The sequence below is a fragment of the Aythya marila genome (genome assembly GCF_965140915.1).
Source record: "Aythya marila genome assembly, chromosome: 2".
In the NCBI taxonomy this organism is placed as follows: Eukaryota; Metazoa; Chordata; class Aves; order Anseriformes; family Anatidae; genus Aythya; species Aythya marila.
The window spans coordinates 44,216,424-44,237,651 of record NC_139043.1 but is presented as its reverse complement, the minus strand read 5'-3'; the positions used below and the strand labels follow the sequence as shown (position 1 = coordinate 44,237,651).

General features: G+C 36.4%; 1 protein-coding gene across 4 annotated transcripts in view; it reads right to left on the bottom strand.

The window, feature by feature from the left end:
- The window catches only part of ANO10 (anoctamin 10), a 122,733-nt gene that overhangs the window by 79,621 nt on the left and 21,884 nt on the right, over positions 1–21,228 (bottom strand). For all 4 annotated transcript variants that reach the window (XR_014317002.1, XR_014317003.1, XM_082754410.1 and 1 more), the window contains exon 11: positions 20,005–20,133. Coding sequence is in view for 2 of the 4 variants with exons in the window: in XM_082754410.1 (XP_082610536.1) it covers positions 20,005–20,133 (129 nt within the window). In the remaining 2 variants the exon portion in view is untranslated. The remainder of the gene's footprint in view (positions 1–20,004; positions 20,134–21,228) is intronic.

The window sequence follows — 21,228 nt, the reverse complement described above, 5'->3', positions numbered from 1 at the left end:
AATGTATGGAGCTTCCATTTCAAATACATGATCTCTAAGATATACGTTGTAAAAGGGCTTGCACACGAGGCTCTAATACAAAGAAAATTTCAAAATAATCTTGTGTATTAAAGGGTCTGTAATAAATTATTTCTATACAACAACAAACTTCAGCTCTCAAGATTTAATTTAAAAGATATATCAGCTAGCTAAACTCACTATATTGCTTCTGTTCTGCAACTCCTACAGTCATTAACATAATGTATATTACCTGGATCATGCACTGCACTGGGCCTCTTTTAATGATAACTATACATTTTCCAAGTATTTCAGAACTCTATCCTTTCTTTACTTTTTCTTACAGTAATTTCCCAAGGGTACTGGGGTATCTTTATGTTAGTTATTCCAAGATGACCTTTACAGAATTTGAAGGTCATATGCCCTTGTTCCGTTTCAAGTTAGATAAGCAAATATATATAAAGTAACTCATTTTGACTGCTACAGATATAGAAATGCTCTCACAACTGATTAGTAGTGATACTGCCTCTGACAAAGGAGTGGAAACATGCAACTTGATCCAGAAAAATGAATTCTGTCTATAAACTTCTTGGTGGTAGAAGCGAGCGTGAGTACAAATCAGTACTGCTGATCACCTTGGGCATCTATGAGAAGAAGGCAACATTGGCTAGAATAGGCTGATCAAATTCCAAGTTTTCCAATTCCAATGTTTATATTTATTCTATAATGTAAGTTATGTAAATGAGGAATTTGAATTCCCCATGCTTGGCTCTGGTAAAAAAAAAAAAAAAAGCATTCCTCAAGTGCAGTTCCCTAATTCATAAATACAGAAATTTGACTGTGCCAATTTCAACCAATTTCAAGAATACATGTATCAATCAAATACTTCTGGATTAAAAAACAAACAAACAAACAAACAAACAAAAAACTACATCCTTCTGTTAAAAATTTTCCCCCGTATCCGCACAAGACTGCATACTGCAATCAATTATCTCACTTCATGATTATGAAATTCTTAAAGTGTGTTGCATTACAATTTTTCCTTCAGTTACACTTTAGTTGATCCAAGGTATCTGCAGCTAATATTCTCAAATAAACCAGTTTTTACCAAACAACGTGGCAATTCACCAAGCCACAAAAACATCATGCACGGACAAGACAAATCAGTACCTCCCTTTACAATGTGTGATTCCCTCCAGCAGGAAAACCAATTAGCAGATAAAAATAGATTAGCAGAGGCCAGGATGGCTTCAAGCTAGATGAGGGTTTGAATGAGGATTGACCAAAAAAAATAAATAAATCAAGCAAACAAAAAATAACACAGCAACAAAAACAGTGGCAGACAGACTATATACAATTAGGATAGCATACATTTAGAATTGGTTGCCAACACTCTCTGGTAGGCAACGGGAGGCAATAACACTGTAATAAAAAAGCAAGAGAAAAAGGAAATTCTGTAAGCAATATACATTCCCCTCATATCTCAGATACAAGAGAAATCTGAAAAGAATGCCCAGCATTTATGGTATTCAGCATTAAAAAGATGTCTCCTGTGCAAAATAAAGGCAGTTTTCTGTTATGTGTCTTCATATACAGAGCTGGACCTAAACTGAAACCTACATTTAAATATGCACCAACACAGATTCAAAACCTGGAATCACATTAAAAGATTTCCAATAGTCAGTGGATCAATGCGTAGGCTATTAAGGGAATGTCTGGAACCTTGGATCGGGTGGTGGGTCTGGATGAAATTTTATTTTGGGAACTGGCAATAAAAAGAAAACTATCCAAATATGCTAGAAAATAACATTCAAAGTCCTGCAAAACTTCAGAATTTTGATGTTCGTTAAGAGATGTGAATCACTAACATTAAATCTGTTTGGGACTGATTTTGCATTTAAAGTAAAAATCTCAGCATTCCTATTTACAGTATTAAATGTACTCTTATTATTATTACTAATATTTAAACTAAATGGTAAAAATTAGAAAGCTGCTACAGTATGGAGTTACTTGTTTAAATTACAGTGTGTATTTCTGGAGGGATTTAGAAAATTAATAGAACCCGTACAAATTATGGCAAATTATTAACTGATATGCAAATATGCTTTAATAATTCCAACCAGAAGAGCTTTGATCTAGCCCTTTCTTCCTCCAAGCCTCTGTACAGTTATGCACCTGATGCTCCCTAATTATGAAGAGCTCCAAGTATTGAAATGACTCATCCACATTTCATCTTGAAATTTTTAATTATTTTATTTAATTCTCTCTCTCTCTCCAAACTGCTGAGGCTGAGAACATGGCAAACTTTGTCTCTCTCCAGTTCACAGGAGCAAAGAACATTAACTCTGTATACAATAATATAGATTGCCTTGAGTCCCCAAAATACACGAGCATATGGAACTACCCAAATCCAACTTATCTGTACCCAAACTGTCATGTATATGGATGATCGTTGATATAAGGAGTATCTGTTTTTTTCAGTTTCCTCCAGCAAGATGGAACACTGGCCCTTCTGAAACTCTCTTTTTGTTTATTTCACAGCTATTTTGGAGTGGTTTGAGGACAAATGTTTATGTTCAAATATATTGCGAGTAGTTAGGGTCAAACCTGTTTTTCCCCCCCTCATCTTTTTAATTGAAATGCTCTGAAACAGTTTACATTCCTCTACCCAGTATTTATGACCGTCTCTTCCGCTCTGAAATAGAAGCAGATAAACATACTGACAGGTTATCTAGTTACAGCAGCTTTTCCTAAAACCCTGCACATCCTCTGCCGAAGTGCAACCATGTAATCTTCACTGAAGGATTGTATTTTGGTCCTGCTTTCTAGTTTTGCTGAAGTCATAGACAGTGTTTCACCTCTAAGATCATTAGTCCTTTATTTGTATTTTCTCACTGGTAAATCTGGCTCTAATGATCCTGCATTTCAATAGACGCTTTTGTTGGACATTAAAACTTCTCTTTTTGCTGAGATAAAAGAAAGAGAATATTGTACTTCGTGTTTTCTTTTTACAAGTTTCAGTCACCTAAATTAAGGTATAGGCTCACTACCCAGCCCTGCAGCCTGTCTGTATTCACACATTTGCCTTTTCCCCTCCCTCTAGAAACTACTGAACCTCTTTCAAGCCAGCTTAGTTTCCTTTCATGCTTAGGTGCTCATACCAAATGCATGAACAGGTAACACATTAAATACATGTTGGTCTTCAAATTAATAAGCACATCCCTTTCAAGTCTCTTCAACCATGTTCACAGACATACTTGCTCCTTTTAAAGCTGCTGAAATATTCCAATACAATGAATGTGCTGCCATTCTTTTTATCCAGAAAGCTAGTGCCAAACAAAAATGTCAGGGATGGAAAATCACTATTCCTTGTGCCATATGTTTATATGAAGAGCACTTTTACTTCCGAGTAATGCAGAGCCAAACGCTTTCTATTTGGAGCAAGAAAATTAAAAATCGGTATTTGTATCGCAGCAATTTGAGAATTCTCTTTTTGAGAATACACTTACACAGATATTTCTCACAGAGCTAAGTCTAAGAGAAGTGGCACTGCCAACAATGAAGCAGAATCTGAATGAGCTTGCTTTGCATCTATCGGCTCCAGAGACAGCTCTGCAGCTGCCACAGCAACAGGCAGAGGAGCCAGCCAAAAGACCAGACAAGAAGCCAAAGAAGAGGTCAAGGCTTGGGAGCCAGAACTTGGCATCTGGGTCTTACAGCTGTCAGAGACACTCAGTGAGAGCAGTCGCTGTTGTCCAGTTTTTGCAGACACTTGGGACAACAGGAAGAAGGAAAAAAAAAATCATCTGCAGCAATTAAAAGCAAGTCAGTGTTGAAAGGCGATACATGCTACCATTTGTTTTGCCACAGCAGTGCAACACCAAGACACTATGCCAAATGAGAAGGGCATCGTATGCACAGAAACACAGCTTTGCAGTAGTATGGACTGTTAGACCTCCAAGGAAGTGGCTTCCTCTGGAAGAGAAGTATCAATGAACAAAAAAATAGACAATTAGTCTTTCTTGGGGGTGTTTCAAAATACAAATTTGCCTTTCAAAGGTTTTTGGTTTTGTTTGGGCGAGGGGGGTTAAAAGGGAATATTCTTGTCCTCCTTACACCAAACTTCCCTTTAAACTCCCCATTGTGTAACTACTACCAGCACCAGTAAAACTCTGGTACATAACCAACAATTTTGCTGCCAAGTTACATGCACTTTATTTTTTACACTGTATCTAAGGAGTATTCAAACACCGTGAAGCCCTACCGCCTACATTATTCCATACCTGCTAATCACAGACTAAAAACATGCAGATGTCATTCCACATCTTCAGACTCACTAAACAAAATTTGCAGGACTTCTACACAAAAGAACAGAATCAAATCAACAACTTCAGTTTTACAAAAATTGCTTCTAAGTGCATATGCATGCAAAACCCCAAAGCTAGTAGCAGTTTTCAGGAAAGCTGTCTGCACAGATCCTGCACTGACAAGCCAAGCAACTGCCAAACAATGTTTAAAAACAAAAGAGAGGCTCTTGAAAAGTGCCAAAAGAGATGCTATATGCTGCCGTTATGATTCAGGCTTTATGAACAGGAAACAGAGAATACTTGCACTGGGATCATAGGCTCTGTGAATGAGGCACATTCCATATTAAGCACATTCCCAAGGAAATATCTTCCATGTTACTGCAAACTGTTAAAATAAATAAACGTTCATCTGTGATGAAAAGCAAAAGAAAAGCAGAAACCAAGATAATGCAACTGATGTCAAAACATACATGGTTCTGGTAAAGAGATCCTTTAAACACAGCTCAGATTCATGGCAAACCTCTTTAAAAACATATTGGATGGAATATTTTCATTTATTTTCTCCAATCGTTTCTTACTCCTAATCAGCCTCTACATCTAATTGTAGATTGAGATATAATCTCTCATTCCATTTTCCGAATTTAGAAGAACCAGCAATATCAAATTGCTAATTCATAACATTCTTAACTTCATCATCTGATACCCATTTCTTCAATGTCACACACTTCCATATGTGTTCTCTGTTTTTCTTGGATCACACGAATCACCAGAAAGCTGTCTCAAGGCAATCTTCTCGAGCATACTTTTCAGTGTTATACAAATAAGACCTCTAGTGGCAGAAGAATCACGAGAGCTACTACCATACTCAGGAGTTTTTAGCCTCCTACTCCCCAAGATAAAATCTATCCATTCAAGGTGACAAGCTCACTTTTCTTACACCTGAGTGCATGGCTTAGTTACTAAATCCAGGGACAGAAACATAATCAAGAAAGAACAGGACTGTCAACAAAGATATAAAAATAATTCCACAGATTTCACATCATGCCACAGAATTCTCCAGATTTTAAGAATTTAAGAAATATACTAATACATAAGTAATAAACTCCACCACACTAGCATTACCAGAATCCTAAGTGAATGCTTTGTGGTCTTTTCATTGGAAGCCACTGGATTTTCTTGCCCTTCCATAGGTATATTTATTCTCTAGTTTTAAACTCTAGCCAGTGACCTGAAAACAGAAACACTACCAACTGTGAGCACATCAGAAATTTCATCTGAAATTGTACATCAGCTCCAAGCACTGCCAGACCTTTGACTGTCTAATATTCTTAAATATGATGTTACCACAGATGACTAGCATGCTACCTAGTTTTGAAATAAAATAAAATAGATTTTAGATAAGGAAATTGGGGTAAATCTTCCTACACACATACTTGCCCTCATCCTTTAATGCAGCAATGCAGCAAATTCTAATTCCATTAACAATGGTCCAAAGGCATCATACATACAAAAAGAAAAAAAAAGCTTTTAAAATTGAAACAGTTCTTGTCTCAAAACACAAGAACCAATAATTAACTTTTTGGCCTCTGTAAACCTTTTCTGCGTGATTTTTAACCTTTCACGCACACATTTTAACACAGACATAACTTGATGTAACACTGATTGTTTATCATAGATAAAACAGTGGCAGAGGACTCATAACACATCCTTTGTTGTCATTTGTTAGATAACTAGAAACCAATCTTTTACATTAACGTACACTTCTGAAATTCCTTGTAAAACGATTCACAAAGGAAACTGTAGTGCTGAAGTGTTTACAACTTCAAACGTGGGTTGAGAAGCAACAATAAAAGTAAATGTGAGTAGTCTGACAAGATTGATAGTAGTCTCAATGTCACAACAGTCTAAATCAACCTGCTGAATAGGAAAGCACACAATTGACTGGGAAAGAAAAATCCTCCAACAGTAATCATTAGCAACTGTCAACCTGGAAGGACTGTCCTGGGGGGGCCTACAAAGATCTGTGCTGGATCAGACCCTCGTTTAATAGTTTCATCAACAATTTGTGTGACTGAAAGGGAAAACACGCTTAAAAACCAGGCAGATGACATCAAGCAAGGAGAAATCCGAGTGTTCTCAAGAGCAGGAATAGAACTCAGCAATCCTGATACACTGAAGAAATAGGCTTACTGAAAAACCCGAGATTCAGGAAAAACAAACAGCTACACATTGAAAGATGTGTACACCAAGTCAGAAGAATCAGCACATTACTGAAGATAACGCAAACCTTCTTGCATGCTAAAAAGAGCATCACAACATAGGATGTACTTGAACTTTTCTATAGGAAAAGGAGTCTGCTGTAGGAGTACATATGACAAAATGATGCTTCATAGCTGTAGATGTGCCTAGTAAGGGACAAAGAATATAATATGAATTTACCTTTTATGCCTTGACTTTATAACAAAAAAAAAAAAACACACTATGCTATCATTGTGTGTTATAAATTCTATATATACAAAAATATATACAAGGCAAAATCTCTGGACAATGCATTAATGGAAAATGACAGGACAAGAAGCTTCTTTTGTTTGAAGTAGTCAGTGAAGTTGTAAGTCTTCTCCCAAACTTTAACGAGCCACAAAGCAACTTTTTACACTTTTTACACATTAGCCACAATTCCTTTGTGGGACCAGAAGAAGTATCTGTCTCATTTTATGGCTTCTAAGATTATGCTCCTATCGCTTGCAGCATCTCTGCAGTTCGGATGTCTTCAGAGGGAAGCTGAGCAAAGATGTAGCTGCAATTATTAATACAACCTGACACTGCAAGGGAAGCCGCAATCCTACCCCCTTTTTCTACAGTGTTTGTATTTGAAAGGCAGTTGTAGTAAATAGCTTTGCTAGCTAAAATTTTCAGAAATATATCATACAGCTGTATGTACTCTGACACTTGAGAAGATATCTTACAACATATGGCTTTTGAAAAATTGCTGTACTTTTTTTCTTTTTTTTTTTTTTTTCTCTCAACTTAAACTGCAAAACTACAGCTCTCAAAGTGTAATCTATGACCAGAGAGGGCGGCAGAGAAGAACAGGCTGCCATCACTGTTACTCACTCCACCTTAAAAAACAAGGAGAAGAGGAGATTCATAAAAAACAGAAAGACAAAATGATAAAAAGCTCTACTGCCACTCAGCAAATTCACAGCTTGCAATTTCAGCCATACTGACACAAAAACTGTGCAGTCCCCGAGAGCATGCAGTCAGTACTATTTAGGATACCAGCAATTACATTTTGTGCTACATGGAGCTTTAAAGTATCTGCTTAAATAACCCAAAGCAGAAGTCCTAAAAAGGCAGACCCACCCATCCATGCTGACGTATCCAAAGTCAGTTTTTATGTGGTCATGATAGTACCCAAACTTAGGAAGCTCAATTAACAAACTTACTAATGTTACGATGCCAGTGTCACTTTTCCATCTGCTGTCTCCAGGGGGAACAATATGGCCACATACCATTTTTACTACCTGCTGTGCTTTTTAAGTACTCTTTGCAGTCAAAATTTAAAAGTAATTTTAGTCTCCTGTAATTATGGAGGGAAACAGAAACACAAGGACTAACAGGAACACTTCACAGTATCAGTAGTGGATTCCCTATTCACACCTAAGGAGTTAACCTTCAAATCTTTTCCATACACATGTTAGTATGCTTTAAATATATATAGATATAGATATAGAGATTCCCCCAAACTTGTTGAACTGGCATGAGAACCATTGGAAAGACATTACTGTAATACTCAATTTCTCCTACTTGCCCCTCTAGTTCCTATAATTACACAGGAAGAAAAGCAGAACTGCCAAATGCAACTGGTGTTAAACTAATACTTCAATTTTTCCAACATACTGCTCTTCACGATGCATGAATTCTTTATCTGCTAAAATACTTCTGGTGTAGTCATCTTTTTTTAAAAATTAAGCTTTTTAGAAGCTAGGACGAGAAAGTACTTGAACTCACTAACTTTATTTGCTAAGATATAATTGTAAAAATTTAAACACTTTTTTAAATGAACTGCTTATTCCTATTTCACTAGATTTTGAAACAAGTTTCACGCACAATAATTCGCAATGGTTATGAACTTCAGAACAAAATACTGGGATGAGAAACTCGAGTATTGCAAACATGATGATAATATTTCAAGTTTAATAAAAGATGCCCTCATATTTGATATTGGTTTAGCTGTAATCCCCATCACACACACACAGACATACACGCTTACTTTATATCTTACGATAAATCCTGACTAAAACTAACCTTGATCAAACTTATTACGGTTTATGAATTCTCAGTGGATTCTAACTACATCTTTTGTAGAAATTCACTGTAGAAATTTAGCAATTACCAATGCATTACCAATCTCCCATGACATCAAAAGCACTGTTCAAGGTATTGGAATAGAAAATAGCACATACCAGGCTACTTGGACGCTGCCACAGTTAATGAAAAATCCCTCTAAAATTTATGGATCACACCACTAATTTCTTCTGATCATAAGAGTGACTTTCTGGATTGACACTTCCTTCCAGTATAAGATAAAGACAGTGCAAAATGAAGTAATTAAGCCCAATTCCTTTGACATTTACTTTACACCATGACTCATGACCATCTTCAGTCTGTGATCAATAAAATGTTTTCAGAGCCCAGTAAATATATATATGTACAACAGCTTTTCAGTCCAATTAGGCATTTTGTGGCACAATTTAAGTTCCAGAATCTGTTAACTGTGTCAGGTGGTTCTCAACACTTTAAATAATAATAATAATGGATTATTTATTTATTTTAATAACTCCAGATTTTAAAAAGCAAATGATGCTCTGGAACTTATTCTAAAGAGAGGCAGGAAGGGGAAAAGTATAGCAAATAATTTAGCTCATTTTTAACAAAAGGCTCCAGAATTCATGCAGCAAGTTCCCAATAAATGACTACTAATTGCATCTACAACACTGAGTAGGTGTATAATACAGCTAGCAAAATGAAAACAAAAGTGGATCCAGAAGTAATTAAGACTCCAAGACCAAACAGTGTCAGTAGTCATTGCAAAAAAAATAATAATAAATAAAAGAATATTATTCTCCAATTTTAAAACTGGAAAACATGCAAGCAATGCTATTACATCATGACAACTCTCTCAGAAGAGAGATGTTTTTATGTAACAGACAATACAGAGGCTCTAGCACAGGTATGACTGGTTTTCTCCTGATATTTTGAGACATTTTTATTGAACTTCTGTTCTCCATTCCTTTTCTAACTACAGATGCAAACCCTGCATTTTCTACTTTTGGATTTCCTTACCTGCTCAGAGCTGCTCATTTTCACTCTCAGAGGTCTAGGGAAACAAACAACAAATTGGATTTATCCTCAAATTACAAAAAACAAACAAACAAACAAACAAACAAACAAAACACTTCCCTGGTCAAAGATTTTATGTTAAACTTTGGAAATGGGAAGAACATTGCGATTCCTCAGAAGGAAATCTAGTAAGAACAATACCCCAAAAATGTGATTGCAAACTACATCACAGATATATGGAAATACAGTTTCTGAATCCTATAAGCTATACATATTCTCTAGCTAATGCCACTATCCACTATTCAGGCTTGCATTGACAACTATAAATACCACAGTAGCAAAATAAATAAATAAATACTTTAACTGAATAAGCTAATACATTATTTACAAAATAATTCAGTTTCCTGAAATGCTAAACTAACCTATGGAATAGTTGTGAAGGCAGGCAGCTTTGAATATTCATATTCCATCTTGTCATTAAACAATTAATAAACAATCAAGTAGAAGGTAAATAATGAATATTAATAGGTATCAAATTTGTCTTTTGTTTGATAGTTCAACTTCCAACTGCCAGCAAGGAAGCCATATATACTGATCACGACTGAGCTGAAAAAGAAACATTTATCCATGAAAGGAAACCTCTTTGTGGGCAATATTATGCTAAGTGGGTTTTAAAGAAATCTGAAAGTCTGATTCTTAAAGGTTCTTTAAAATGTCTTGTAATCGTCTTCAATCGCTCCCTATTCATCTTCCCTTTTGAAGTTTTGTCATTTTGGCAGCCTTATACAATCCCAGAAGGGAAAAAAAATAAAAAATATACTCCTACCGAGTCGTTTCCTGCTATTTTTCCAGGTTGACAGTTCTGAAGCATTTATTAGCGTAGTTAAGGAATATTTTCTCTTCCTGGAAGACTTCCTAAGGTATCTTTCCCCATCCAGCCTTCCATGGCTTAAAAATACAGTACTAACTACCAGCTAATGTTAGATTCATGAGGAATGGTACATGCCTAGAAGACCATAATTTCTGCTGCAATTACTGAAGGGACCCCCACATGAGCTAAAATATTGCTGTGATCCTTCTTGAAAGTTCAGGTCTTCCAGTTGAGTAGAACCTGATACCTTTTGTAGCTCCCAGTTCCTGCTCCCACCTGGCTGATGGCAAGAGAAGAGGGTTCCCCTTTTGCTACCTCTGCTTCTATGAGAAGTGTCCTTGTATTTCATTTCCAGTTAGAGTGCTTCCTATGGCACTGATTTCTTAACCTCCACTGTTATATCACCCTGACAGCATCTAGAATTGGAAAAAAAGCTAGAAAAAAACAGTAGAACCAAGATCCATGGTAATTATTTATTATGCTGGGAGTACATCAACAGTAGTTCCCTAACTTAACTAGTTTTTACTATAAAATAATCAAAGGTCTTTTGAAACAGTAGATATGCCATTCTAAAAATGCTTATATGCTTTCATAAGCAGTTCTGGCCAGTTCATTTTCAATAATGAAACGGGTCCTTAAAAAGGCTGACATCACTGAAGCCTGGGAATTAATTCTGAGGAAGAATGACTACAAACTTAGCTATACTAATATACTCTTCCCTGGGCCTCTGCCAGAATTTGGCCTAGATAGTCCTATGATCTGACCTAGCTTTGCCATGTCTTTGAGCACACTACTAGCCCATTTTGATTTATTTATTTAAAAAAAAATAAAAAAAATCTGTATTTGTAAAAGCTACCAGACTACTTAAGAACAAATAGATGTTAATATGCATTTACATTTCTGTAGGAAATGCAACCAGCATCAAACTTACCCCGACCTTTGATTTTTTTTTAATGTTTGTTTTCATTTTGACAAGCTTTTGCCACTAGATGACCAAAACCAAGTTTATACTAAATCAGAATGAGTATTAAAAAAAAAAAAAAAAAAAAAAAAAGACACTAGGTGGCAATAAAAAGATCTGTGATAAAGCTTCATTTTAGAACTAAACATATTCCCTGTTCACAGACAACCAGCAAAACTGACATTTTTTTGACCTCATTGTTATGGTCGCAAGAATTTGGTTCACAGCAAGCATTTTATACAATTTTAAATAGAGAAATCTATAAATCCTCCTTCCGTCTGAAAGGAGAAGCCTCTCACTGAGGTGAGAAAAAAACACTCTGAGAAGCAATCTGTTCCCCTGTTACAAAGAAGGCTAACACATCTAAAATATCCGACATCTTTACACTCAAACTAAACCTACAATTTAAGCACAGCATATATAAAATACATAGAAATTTGAGCTCATTTTTATTCTTCAAATATTGTCAAACAAACTGAAAAACCAGTACACTTCAAGTTTTTATACTGCAGCAACCTTTAGAAACTTCCAGCAAGGTGTTACAGCAACACTACCCAGCATCTTCTGATAACTATTCACAGGGCTTCAGCTTGAAATTAAAATATCTGAAAATATTAAAAACTGTTTTTAATCACTCACAATTGCGCATTAAGGAATAAATTGAACTGCAGTTGCTTACCTGTCTAGCATCAAATATAAAAATCAAATGACCATTCTGTACAATATTAAAAACGGAAACATCATTTTTTATATTTTTGTTTAAAGGGGGACTTTTAGATTTGATTTCTTATGTATATTAAGCTGTTCCCAACTGAGGTAGAGGTATTTGTAAATGGAAACAATATGTTAATTGAAATCACCAGTGGCTTGGATTAACCTTTTTTAACATGCAGAATTAGAAATGATGCAGAATTATTTCATGTATGTATACATCAGTGAACCAAATAATTACTCAATTTACATAAAGGAGATTTTTCCATTAATCTTTCTACATTTGCCTATTTTCATCACAATTGCAAGCATAGATGGGTCTTGGCTAAGATATCTGTGTTACTAGAATAATATACCTGACGAGTATGCTTACTAAGTATTTTCTTAAAAAAGATTTGTAAAGCTGTCAGTAACATTTGTACCTTATCATTAAACATTTCAGAAGAACCATATGCATAGCTTCCCAGATATTATTTATTCTTCAGAGCTAATCGCTTTTTCCTATAGTTAACTTCTTTATGTCAAATCAAGCTATCAGACAGAAATCTAACCCACACATCAAATATTTATCAGTAAACACTATTTACATTTGTACCTGAAAAACGACAAACTATTTATAATACACACGAAGTAGCAGCATTCCAACCAGACACTAGAAATGAAACGCCCTCGAGGCACATACATGCGTGCATGTAAATAAGCATTATCAGTATTAAAAGGCTACAATGCCCCAGAAAATTAGATGCAGATGTAAAGGCAAATACCTGGAGACTATTGATGAAAAATTTCAGCAGTAGGGAAGTTAAGAGTTGTCCAACAGCTCCCATAAATTATTTCAATTATTTTCTCTAATTAAAGAATTACATTAAGGACAAAGAAAGAATACACACTGCAACTGACAGAAAGATACATGGAGATGAGCACACATGAAAAACACTCTTCTCGTTTCTTTGCAAGTGGCACTGGCAACTTGGAAAACAAAGACTGAAAACCTGGAGGAAGCCTGCTGGAGGGCCACCAAGATTAGAGGGCTGAAGAATGTGGCATACAAAGAAAGGCTGAAGGAGCTGGGTTTGTCTGACTCTGAAAAGACCAGGCTGGGTGCAGGGGATCTAATCACAGTCTACCAATACCTATCAGGTAGTTTCAGAGAGGACAGAGCTGCTCTCTTCACAAGGACAAGAAGCCATGAGCCACAAGATGCTTCAGAGGTTTTTTTGTCTTGCTGTAAGAAAAAAGTAAATTCTTTGCCATAAAAACAATTAAATGCTGGAAGATGTTGCCCAGAGAAGGGGTGGACTTTCCCTCACTGGAAGTGTTCAATGAGCCTTAGGTTAGCTTGGTGAGGCCCTGGATAACCTAATCGAGGGTCCTGCTTTCAACAGAAGGTTGTGCCAAATAACCCCCACGGGGCCTTTCCAGCCTACACAATTCTGTATGTGAAACTATGCAACTAATACATTTAAAGTAGTTTCTGTCACAAATGCAGAAATAATTTAGCAAAAAATTGCTCTATGCTAAGCTGTTTTATTTGCCCTTTGCACTGTTAGAACTCCATTAGTGTCAATGGACGTATACCTGAATACACTAATGTATTTTTCTACATTTTTTATTTCTTTGCCACGTGAAGTTACCAATACATACGTGTACTTTGCATATCTGATGAACTGCAATCTCTTGAACCCTAGACAAAGCTATTTGCTCCACATATGCAGAAGGCTTCTATATGGTACCACGCCTCAGTCCCACCCTGTCATAATGCTATTCATGTATGTCATTTCTGAGAAATAGATCATAGAATCACAGAATCACAGAATTTTCTAGGTTGGAAGAGACCTCAAGGTCATCGAGTCCAACCTCCAACCTAACGCTAACAGCCCTCCACTAAACCATATCCCTAAGCTCTACATCTAAACGTCTTTTGAAGACTTCCAGGGATGGTGACTCCACCACTTCCCTGGGCAGCCTGTTCCAGTGCCTCACAACCCTTTCACTGAAGTTCTTCCTAACATCTAACCTAAAACTCCCCTGGCACAACTTAAGCCCATTCCCCCTCGTCCTGTCACCAGGCACGTGGGAGAACAGACCAACCCCCACCTCGCTACAGCCTCCTTTAAGGTATCTGTAGAGAGCGATAAGGTCGCCCCTGAGCCTCCTCTTCTCCAGGCTGAACAAGCCCAGCTCCCTCAGCCGCTCCTCGTAGGACTTGTTCTCCAGGCCCCTCACCAGCTTCGTCGCCCTTCTCTGCACCCGCTCAAGCACCTCCATGTCCTTCTTGTAGCGAGGGGCCCAAAACTGAACACAGTACTCGAGGTGCGGCCTCACCAGAGCTGAGTACAGGGGGACGATCACCTCCCTAGCCCTGCTGGTCACGCTGTTCCTGATACAAGCCAGGATGCCGTTGGCCTTCTTGGCCACCTGAGCACACTGCTGGCTCATATTCAGCCGACTATCCACCATCACTCCCAGGTCCTTCTCTGCCTGGCAGCTTTCCAACCATTCCTCTCCCAGCCTGTAGCTCTGCTTGGGGTTATTGCGCCCCAGGTGCAGGACCCGGCACTTGGCCTTGTTGAACTTCATGCAGGCATCCCATACTGTTTCTTAAAAATAAAACACACACACACGCTTTATCACTAAAAGAACCATAAATCACTGAAGTTTGTCACAACATTTCAGGATTTTTTTTTTGAAGACTATAAGGGGAAAACTAGAAGCTAACAAGACACCTAAAACTGCTTTTGCTTAGGAAATGGATTCAAAAGATTTTCAGTTCCACTCTGGATGCTATGTTTAATAACTCCCAAGGTTATCTTGAAAGCAGATAACGATGCTACCTAGAACCAGATGATAAATATACCTTTTCATCTACTCTCTACAAGCCAAACTGCTTGGCTCTAATAGAGTTTTCCAGATCCTTTGGTATATTATTTCAGAAACAACTGCCAAGTTTACTGCTGGGCTGATTGAGTGTTGAGGCTGTAACATTAGGAGTGCTCAAAAGAGCTTCTACTGTACACCAGGATGAAGAAAAACAATAAAATTGAATGCTAGAGAATAGCTGAGGTATGAGGCACCCTTCAACCACTTTGATTTAGGATTAGCTATAACTCTTAAAAAGAACACGAACTTCTCTGCTTTATTAGCAAGCTCTGATTCCTGCTTTCAACCCTTTGATAAATGGACTGTCGGTTTTTCCTCACTGAGAAAAACAAACCCTAAGAACAGGTTGCTTCTCTTATTCTACTCCTTACCTCTTACAGAACTGACACACACACGAAGCTCATGAACAAATAATTCAAACTTTATGAGGACTCCATGAAATCAAATTCACATAGCCCGGCTGTTTATTAAACCATGTTTGCCACAAATATCCCATTCATGTACTTATGCTAGGGTTCTCATTTTCATCTATACGAGACCTGATGGCATTATACATTATTCCCAAAATCACATTTGTAGATTCTATTTGTAGACTGTAAGATCAGGTTTTATACTACAGCTATCAAAAGGGCCCTCTGTTATTACACAGCATTTCCAAGCTAATGCCTTTATGTGATGTAAAGCATCCAAACTGCATGTACCTCTGGCTGTAAGTTTTCCATTAGTTTACTACATTTGAGTGCTAAATACACGAGTTACTTTTGGAGTTCAGGATACATTGATATAAACCTGTAATTTATAGCTACTGCTTCAAAGCACCTCTATCAATGGACCATTAAAAAATATATTTATATATATATATATACACACACACAACTAGGAGTTGTACATGGAACTGATCTCTGGAACCCAGCTTTCAGAGTAGTACTGAAAGTGAATTAATTAACATTCTTCAAATTTATGAGATTCTAAATTAAAAAGAAATGGTTATCAAGAACAAAGTTCTGCACTAACAATTTTTGAAACAAAAAAAGCAAAAAGCACTGCAGAATTAAGGTTATATCATATGTTAACCTACACCCTGACTATTCACCAAATTTCTTTACGAATCTTTTTCCCCCCCACAAATCAGCGCAAGAAGAGAGAGGTGACTGGAAACAGTCTCACGTGAGCACAGGCATTTGCTTGCTCAGAATGCTCAACCTTGCACCTGTGGTTCACAACAAAAGTGTGCATATACAGCTGAGCCTGAACTAAACCAACTATGGGACATAATCACTTCAACAGGATGTTAATAAGGGCTTGTTTGCTGCTTTAAGGACATACACCTACTTCTTTGTTTGAAAACAGCACTTGCTTCACTCATTTAGTGCCCGCCCATAAGTAAAAGAGGGGAGTTTCATGATTCTGCTCCTGGTTCAAAATCATGTTGCCATGGAAGCAGATGTTGGATTGATGAAAATAGGTCAACTGTTCAGAAAAAAAGATCACTGTTTTTATTATTTTTTATTTTATTATTAAATGTTATTATTTTGATGCTATTATTTATTACAAAATGCATGATATTTTATTATATTTAATTAGCACTTACTTTGATCATGTATTGTCACAAAGAGTGTAGGCAGCAGTAGATTTAATGGTGTTAATGAAAAATTATTTTGCATAAATCTGTAAGGGCTTGGTACAGAATGCTTACAAGAATACCACATGTTCTTCATTAGATCTGTAGTGAGCGGTGTCAGACGTTGCCACATAAACACATTTCCATTTGAAAGATTATTAGTACCATCGTTACCAAGTACTTAATAAAAAAATTAAAAATAAAAAATCTGGACATTGCTACTGCTACTTATGCTTGGCTTTGGTAAGATCAGTCCTTTTTCTGTCTAGCTTTGCATCAAACAGAGGTATAATTATTCAAATGGAATCTCAATTACTTAAACCTGATTAAAATATTTAACAACAACTAAGATTGAAGTAGGCTACCCCATCAACTGAACATGTGAAAGAATATATAGTTTGCTAAGTTTCTTCTATTCCCTAACATTTTCACACCGCCTGCCAAGCCATTGTCAACATAGCATAAACACACCATAAAATTCTCACACCCACCTGCAGCAAACACCAGAAAGTAAAATAACTCATCTGTACTGTGTTTCTGTGCAGAATCTCTACTAGGTGATCTGAAATGTTCTTCTATCAACACCCTGGCACATGTGACAGATTTTTTTCCTACCTTGACACTGATGCACTTTAGATGAACCAGGTTTGTATTAGAGGCTGAGAGTGATGTATTCTGTTCCTGCATTTTTTCTGAAAGTGCACAATTTAATCATTAATATAGCTTAGTAAAGGTGCATGGGAATAGTGCAAATGCATGACACTTGTGCTCCTCTCCTACTTTAGGCATGAAGCAATACTTAAAGGAAGAACAGGCTGTGGTGCTGAAGCTCTACAATTTAATCCAGCACAAACCTGCAGCACTACTATAAAGGGCAAACCTGTCTTCCACGCACTGTTGTTTCTGCCCTTCTCCCTTTCACCAGTGAACTGGGTCAGACAGCTTCTGCCAGATCAGTTTCTTAATCTGATTCATCGTGTACCAGATAAAAGAAAGTGCCAGTGTAAAAGATAAAATAGAAATAAATACCCAGGAAGAAGGCAAAAATAGACCCATCTCTTTAAGCTGCCAAAAATCCATGCTGCTGCTGAAACTGGCTGCAGTCCTACAACATCTACTCATCTTTCCTTCCTTCTACCTTTTGTAATCAGTGTTTTAACCTGAAATATGTACAACATAACTACTGATAAAAAAGAACTCCTTACTGTAACTGAGAATATGTATAACTGTCACCACAATGGAACTGTCTTCAACAGAAGTGGAAGCCATGCTTCTTGTAATCACTTTCACATGGCTTTTTGAAATAAAAACTATATATAAATGTGTTTCACTTTGGAGAACTCTTCTAGACTCCAGAAACTTCATATTTTATGTTATAAAATATCTTGCAAAATTATATGACCCATGCTATTCTGATTCTCCCAAAAAGAAACCTGTGAAGGTATTAAATATTGTTTAAAATACACTGCAGGTCTGTCCCTCAGGAGACTGCTGAAGTTTTAAATTTCACATTCAAGAGTTTTGTAATTGTTTATAAGCAGCAATATTTCAAAAGTCATATGGCTTGTTATGCTGCAGAAACGTGCATCCTTAAAGGGTACTGTAAGACTTCTATGTTTGCTTTTATTTTTTTTGTCTTCTGTTTCTCAGATAATAAACAGTTTATAACAACACAGAAACAGTAGATAGATTATAACAGAGTACTTATACAAGTATCAAGCACACTTTTGATTCAAGCTATTTTTTAACTATACCTTTTCTGACAAGAACATTATGAGGCTTATTTTTACTAACCAGAAAAATTAAGAGAAAGGTTGACTGCTCTATAACCAAACAGCTGCCTTTCCTCTCCTCTGGCTCATCCAGCATTAGTCTCTACTTGCCCCTTCATACAGTGTAGTTAATTCTAGATTCGTAGCCTTGGCCAAAGTTGCTTCTTGATATAAAACAACATTCTTGTCTTTTCTCCCCTCATTACTAATTTACCTTTAGTAAACTTAATTTACTTTTTTATTTAATTTTTTTTTAATAGTAAACTAATTTACCTTTAGTAAACACACTTTCTTCCTTTCCTTTAGTCATTTTTTAAATCCTCATTTCCATAGGATTTATAGATAATTTGTTTGCAATGCACTGTTAAAAAGGAACTCCAAGGGCTTCCAAGTTAGAATACAGGAATTGAAGCACAGTAAAGGATTACATATAAACAGAACTTAAACTGGGGGAGGAAAAATACTTGTGTTCTCCTATACCTACCAAGAAACAGAGGTCTGCCCAGATACCAGATAGCCAGCCTGACATTATAGCTTCACTCTGCTCACATTTAGTCACACAGTTTTGATATGACCTCTGGATACATTATCCAGCAATGAACTAATTATAACGTTGCATTTAAATTGCCAAATTAATTTTACATTAAAATATTTCACTGAGGTTAATGCAGATGTTCACACGTGATAGAAAAAAATCTTTCTCATTGTCTGTAGACTCAAACTTCAGTAAACCAGTTGACAAGTGATTCATATTTAGAGTTAACTCTGCAAACTTCAAGCAAGCGCATAAATCATTGCAGAACCTGTAACACCTGTAAGAACAACACAGCAGTACCTACCTGCTGCTGCTACACCTCTATAAAGCATTTCAGTTGAACAACTACACATAAACAACACAGATTTTTCGCCACAAGAAAAATAATTGAATTCCTAAAAGTTAAAACAGCATAATTTTTTGAAGTTGAAGCAAGGCAATACAAGAAAACTCGAACAGAAAGAGACATAAGGACAAAGTCCTACAATTTGTTATGATATAAAATGCCCAGTCATTTGCTTGAAAAAGAAAGACACTCAAGTGTTTACTCCATAAAATTAGGAAAACACGAAGCCCAAATGTTATTATAAGCATACATACAGTCATCATACGTACTTGTTTCAGATCAGCCATTCTGGGAAACATTTATAAAGATGATGCAAGACATTTTTATAAATGTGCTGGAGTCACAAACCAGGTAGAAAAACATCCATTTCACAAAAATAAGGTTATTTTGCTTCTTGAAACAGTACTATTAAATTATTCTTTAAAGACATGAAGCAACAAATAAACAGGATCTTGGGAATGTACAGAAAAAGTATGGCATATCATCCACAATACATGAAAACACAGAAAATAAAAAGCAGTATTTTGAAACAATTCTTTGGTTGGGAAAATGCTAAAATCCTTTTAAAATAAGGGAAGAAAATCTTCCTGGCATCATTTCCACAGTCGTCCATGTTGTTTGCTACTAACATGTTTGAATGTTATCTGAGGCCAGACTTACCTCTACCAATGCCACAGTCAGAATGAGGTCCATTTTTGAGTCTGGGAAAAGGGCATTCACTTGTGGAGACATTCCGATCAGTATGCAATTAGTAACTACCGATATTACACTCATGGTTTCAAAAGCCAACTGAAATAAAACACAAATATATTCATAGTTATGGCCATTATCTCTAATTTACCAGTCTCCAAACTGTGCTAGATATTCGCTCTCTCTTCATTAAATGCTCAGAAAACCCATTATTTCATTTTTTTTTCCTTTCATTTTTTGATTTCTATAATATAGAACTTTTTTTGGCAATTCAACTAGACTTTGTCAGCTGTAAAAACAGGCAACAGTAAGACCACAACAAGGCCTGCAGTACCACAAAGCCCACCTGGTAGCCCTGAATTTTTCTCTAATTCCACATCTCTATGTGTGTATGTGTATTTGCTGTGAAGAAGTTAAGCAGCATTCTCCCACAACACCATAGTACTGTAAAGACTTCAAGAAATTATTTAAAGACTGCTAACATCCCAGATGTAGGTAATGCCAAATCATCTCCTGAAAAAAAAAAAATCAGAATAATCCTCAAAAAAAGTAGTGGTCAGGAAAACAACCTAATCCTTGGTATCTTCACAACTCATAATCTGAGCACATGAAAGATGGTGAATTCATCTACATTTACACTCCTAATACTGTATTTCTTTCAAGATAAAGGAAAAGGCAACAAAACTCCTGGAGGAACTATAGTCCCAGCATTCTGTTTTTGTTTCTTCTGAAAGTTAAGTAACGAGAAAATGCAAGGATGGTTCAGAATAGCTTTCTTAAATCACAACCAGTTATACAAGCTGAAATTTGTTGAAAGAAAGATTTACATTTAAACACATGCGGTTGCATAAGGCTGAGAAGCTCTTGCCAGCAGAGCTCCCACAAAACGTCTGAAAATATTACTACAGCATGACAATTACTTTTGCAATATAATGGCGACTTATTGCAAGGCCCTCTCTGGAATGAGCAAGACTGATACTGAAATATAGCATTGTCACAACGAATTAGCAGCAGTAACTTTCTCTTTGACAACAAGCTGCTGGTTCAGCTCACCTGACAAAATAATTCCAGTTTTTCTTTAACAGATATCTTTCAGCCAATGCTCTAACTTCCCACATAAAACAGATGACTAAAACTTAAGTCATTTTTTTTTCATTCACAAAGCAACTGCATTTCTACTATTGCTTAAAAACC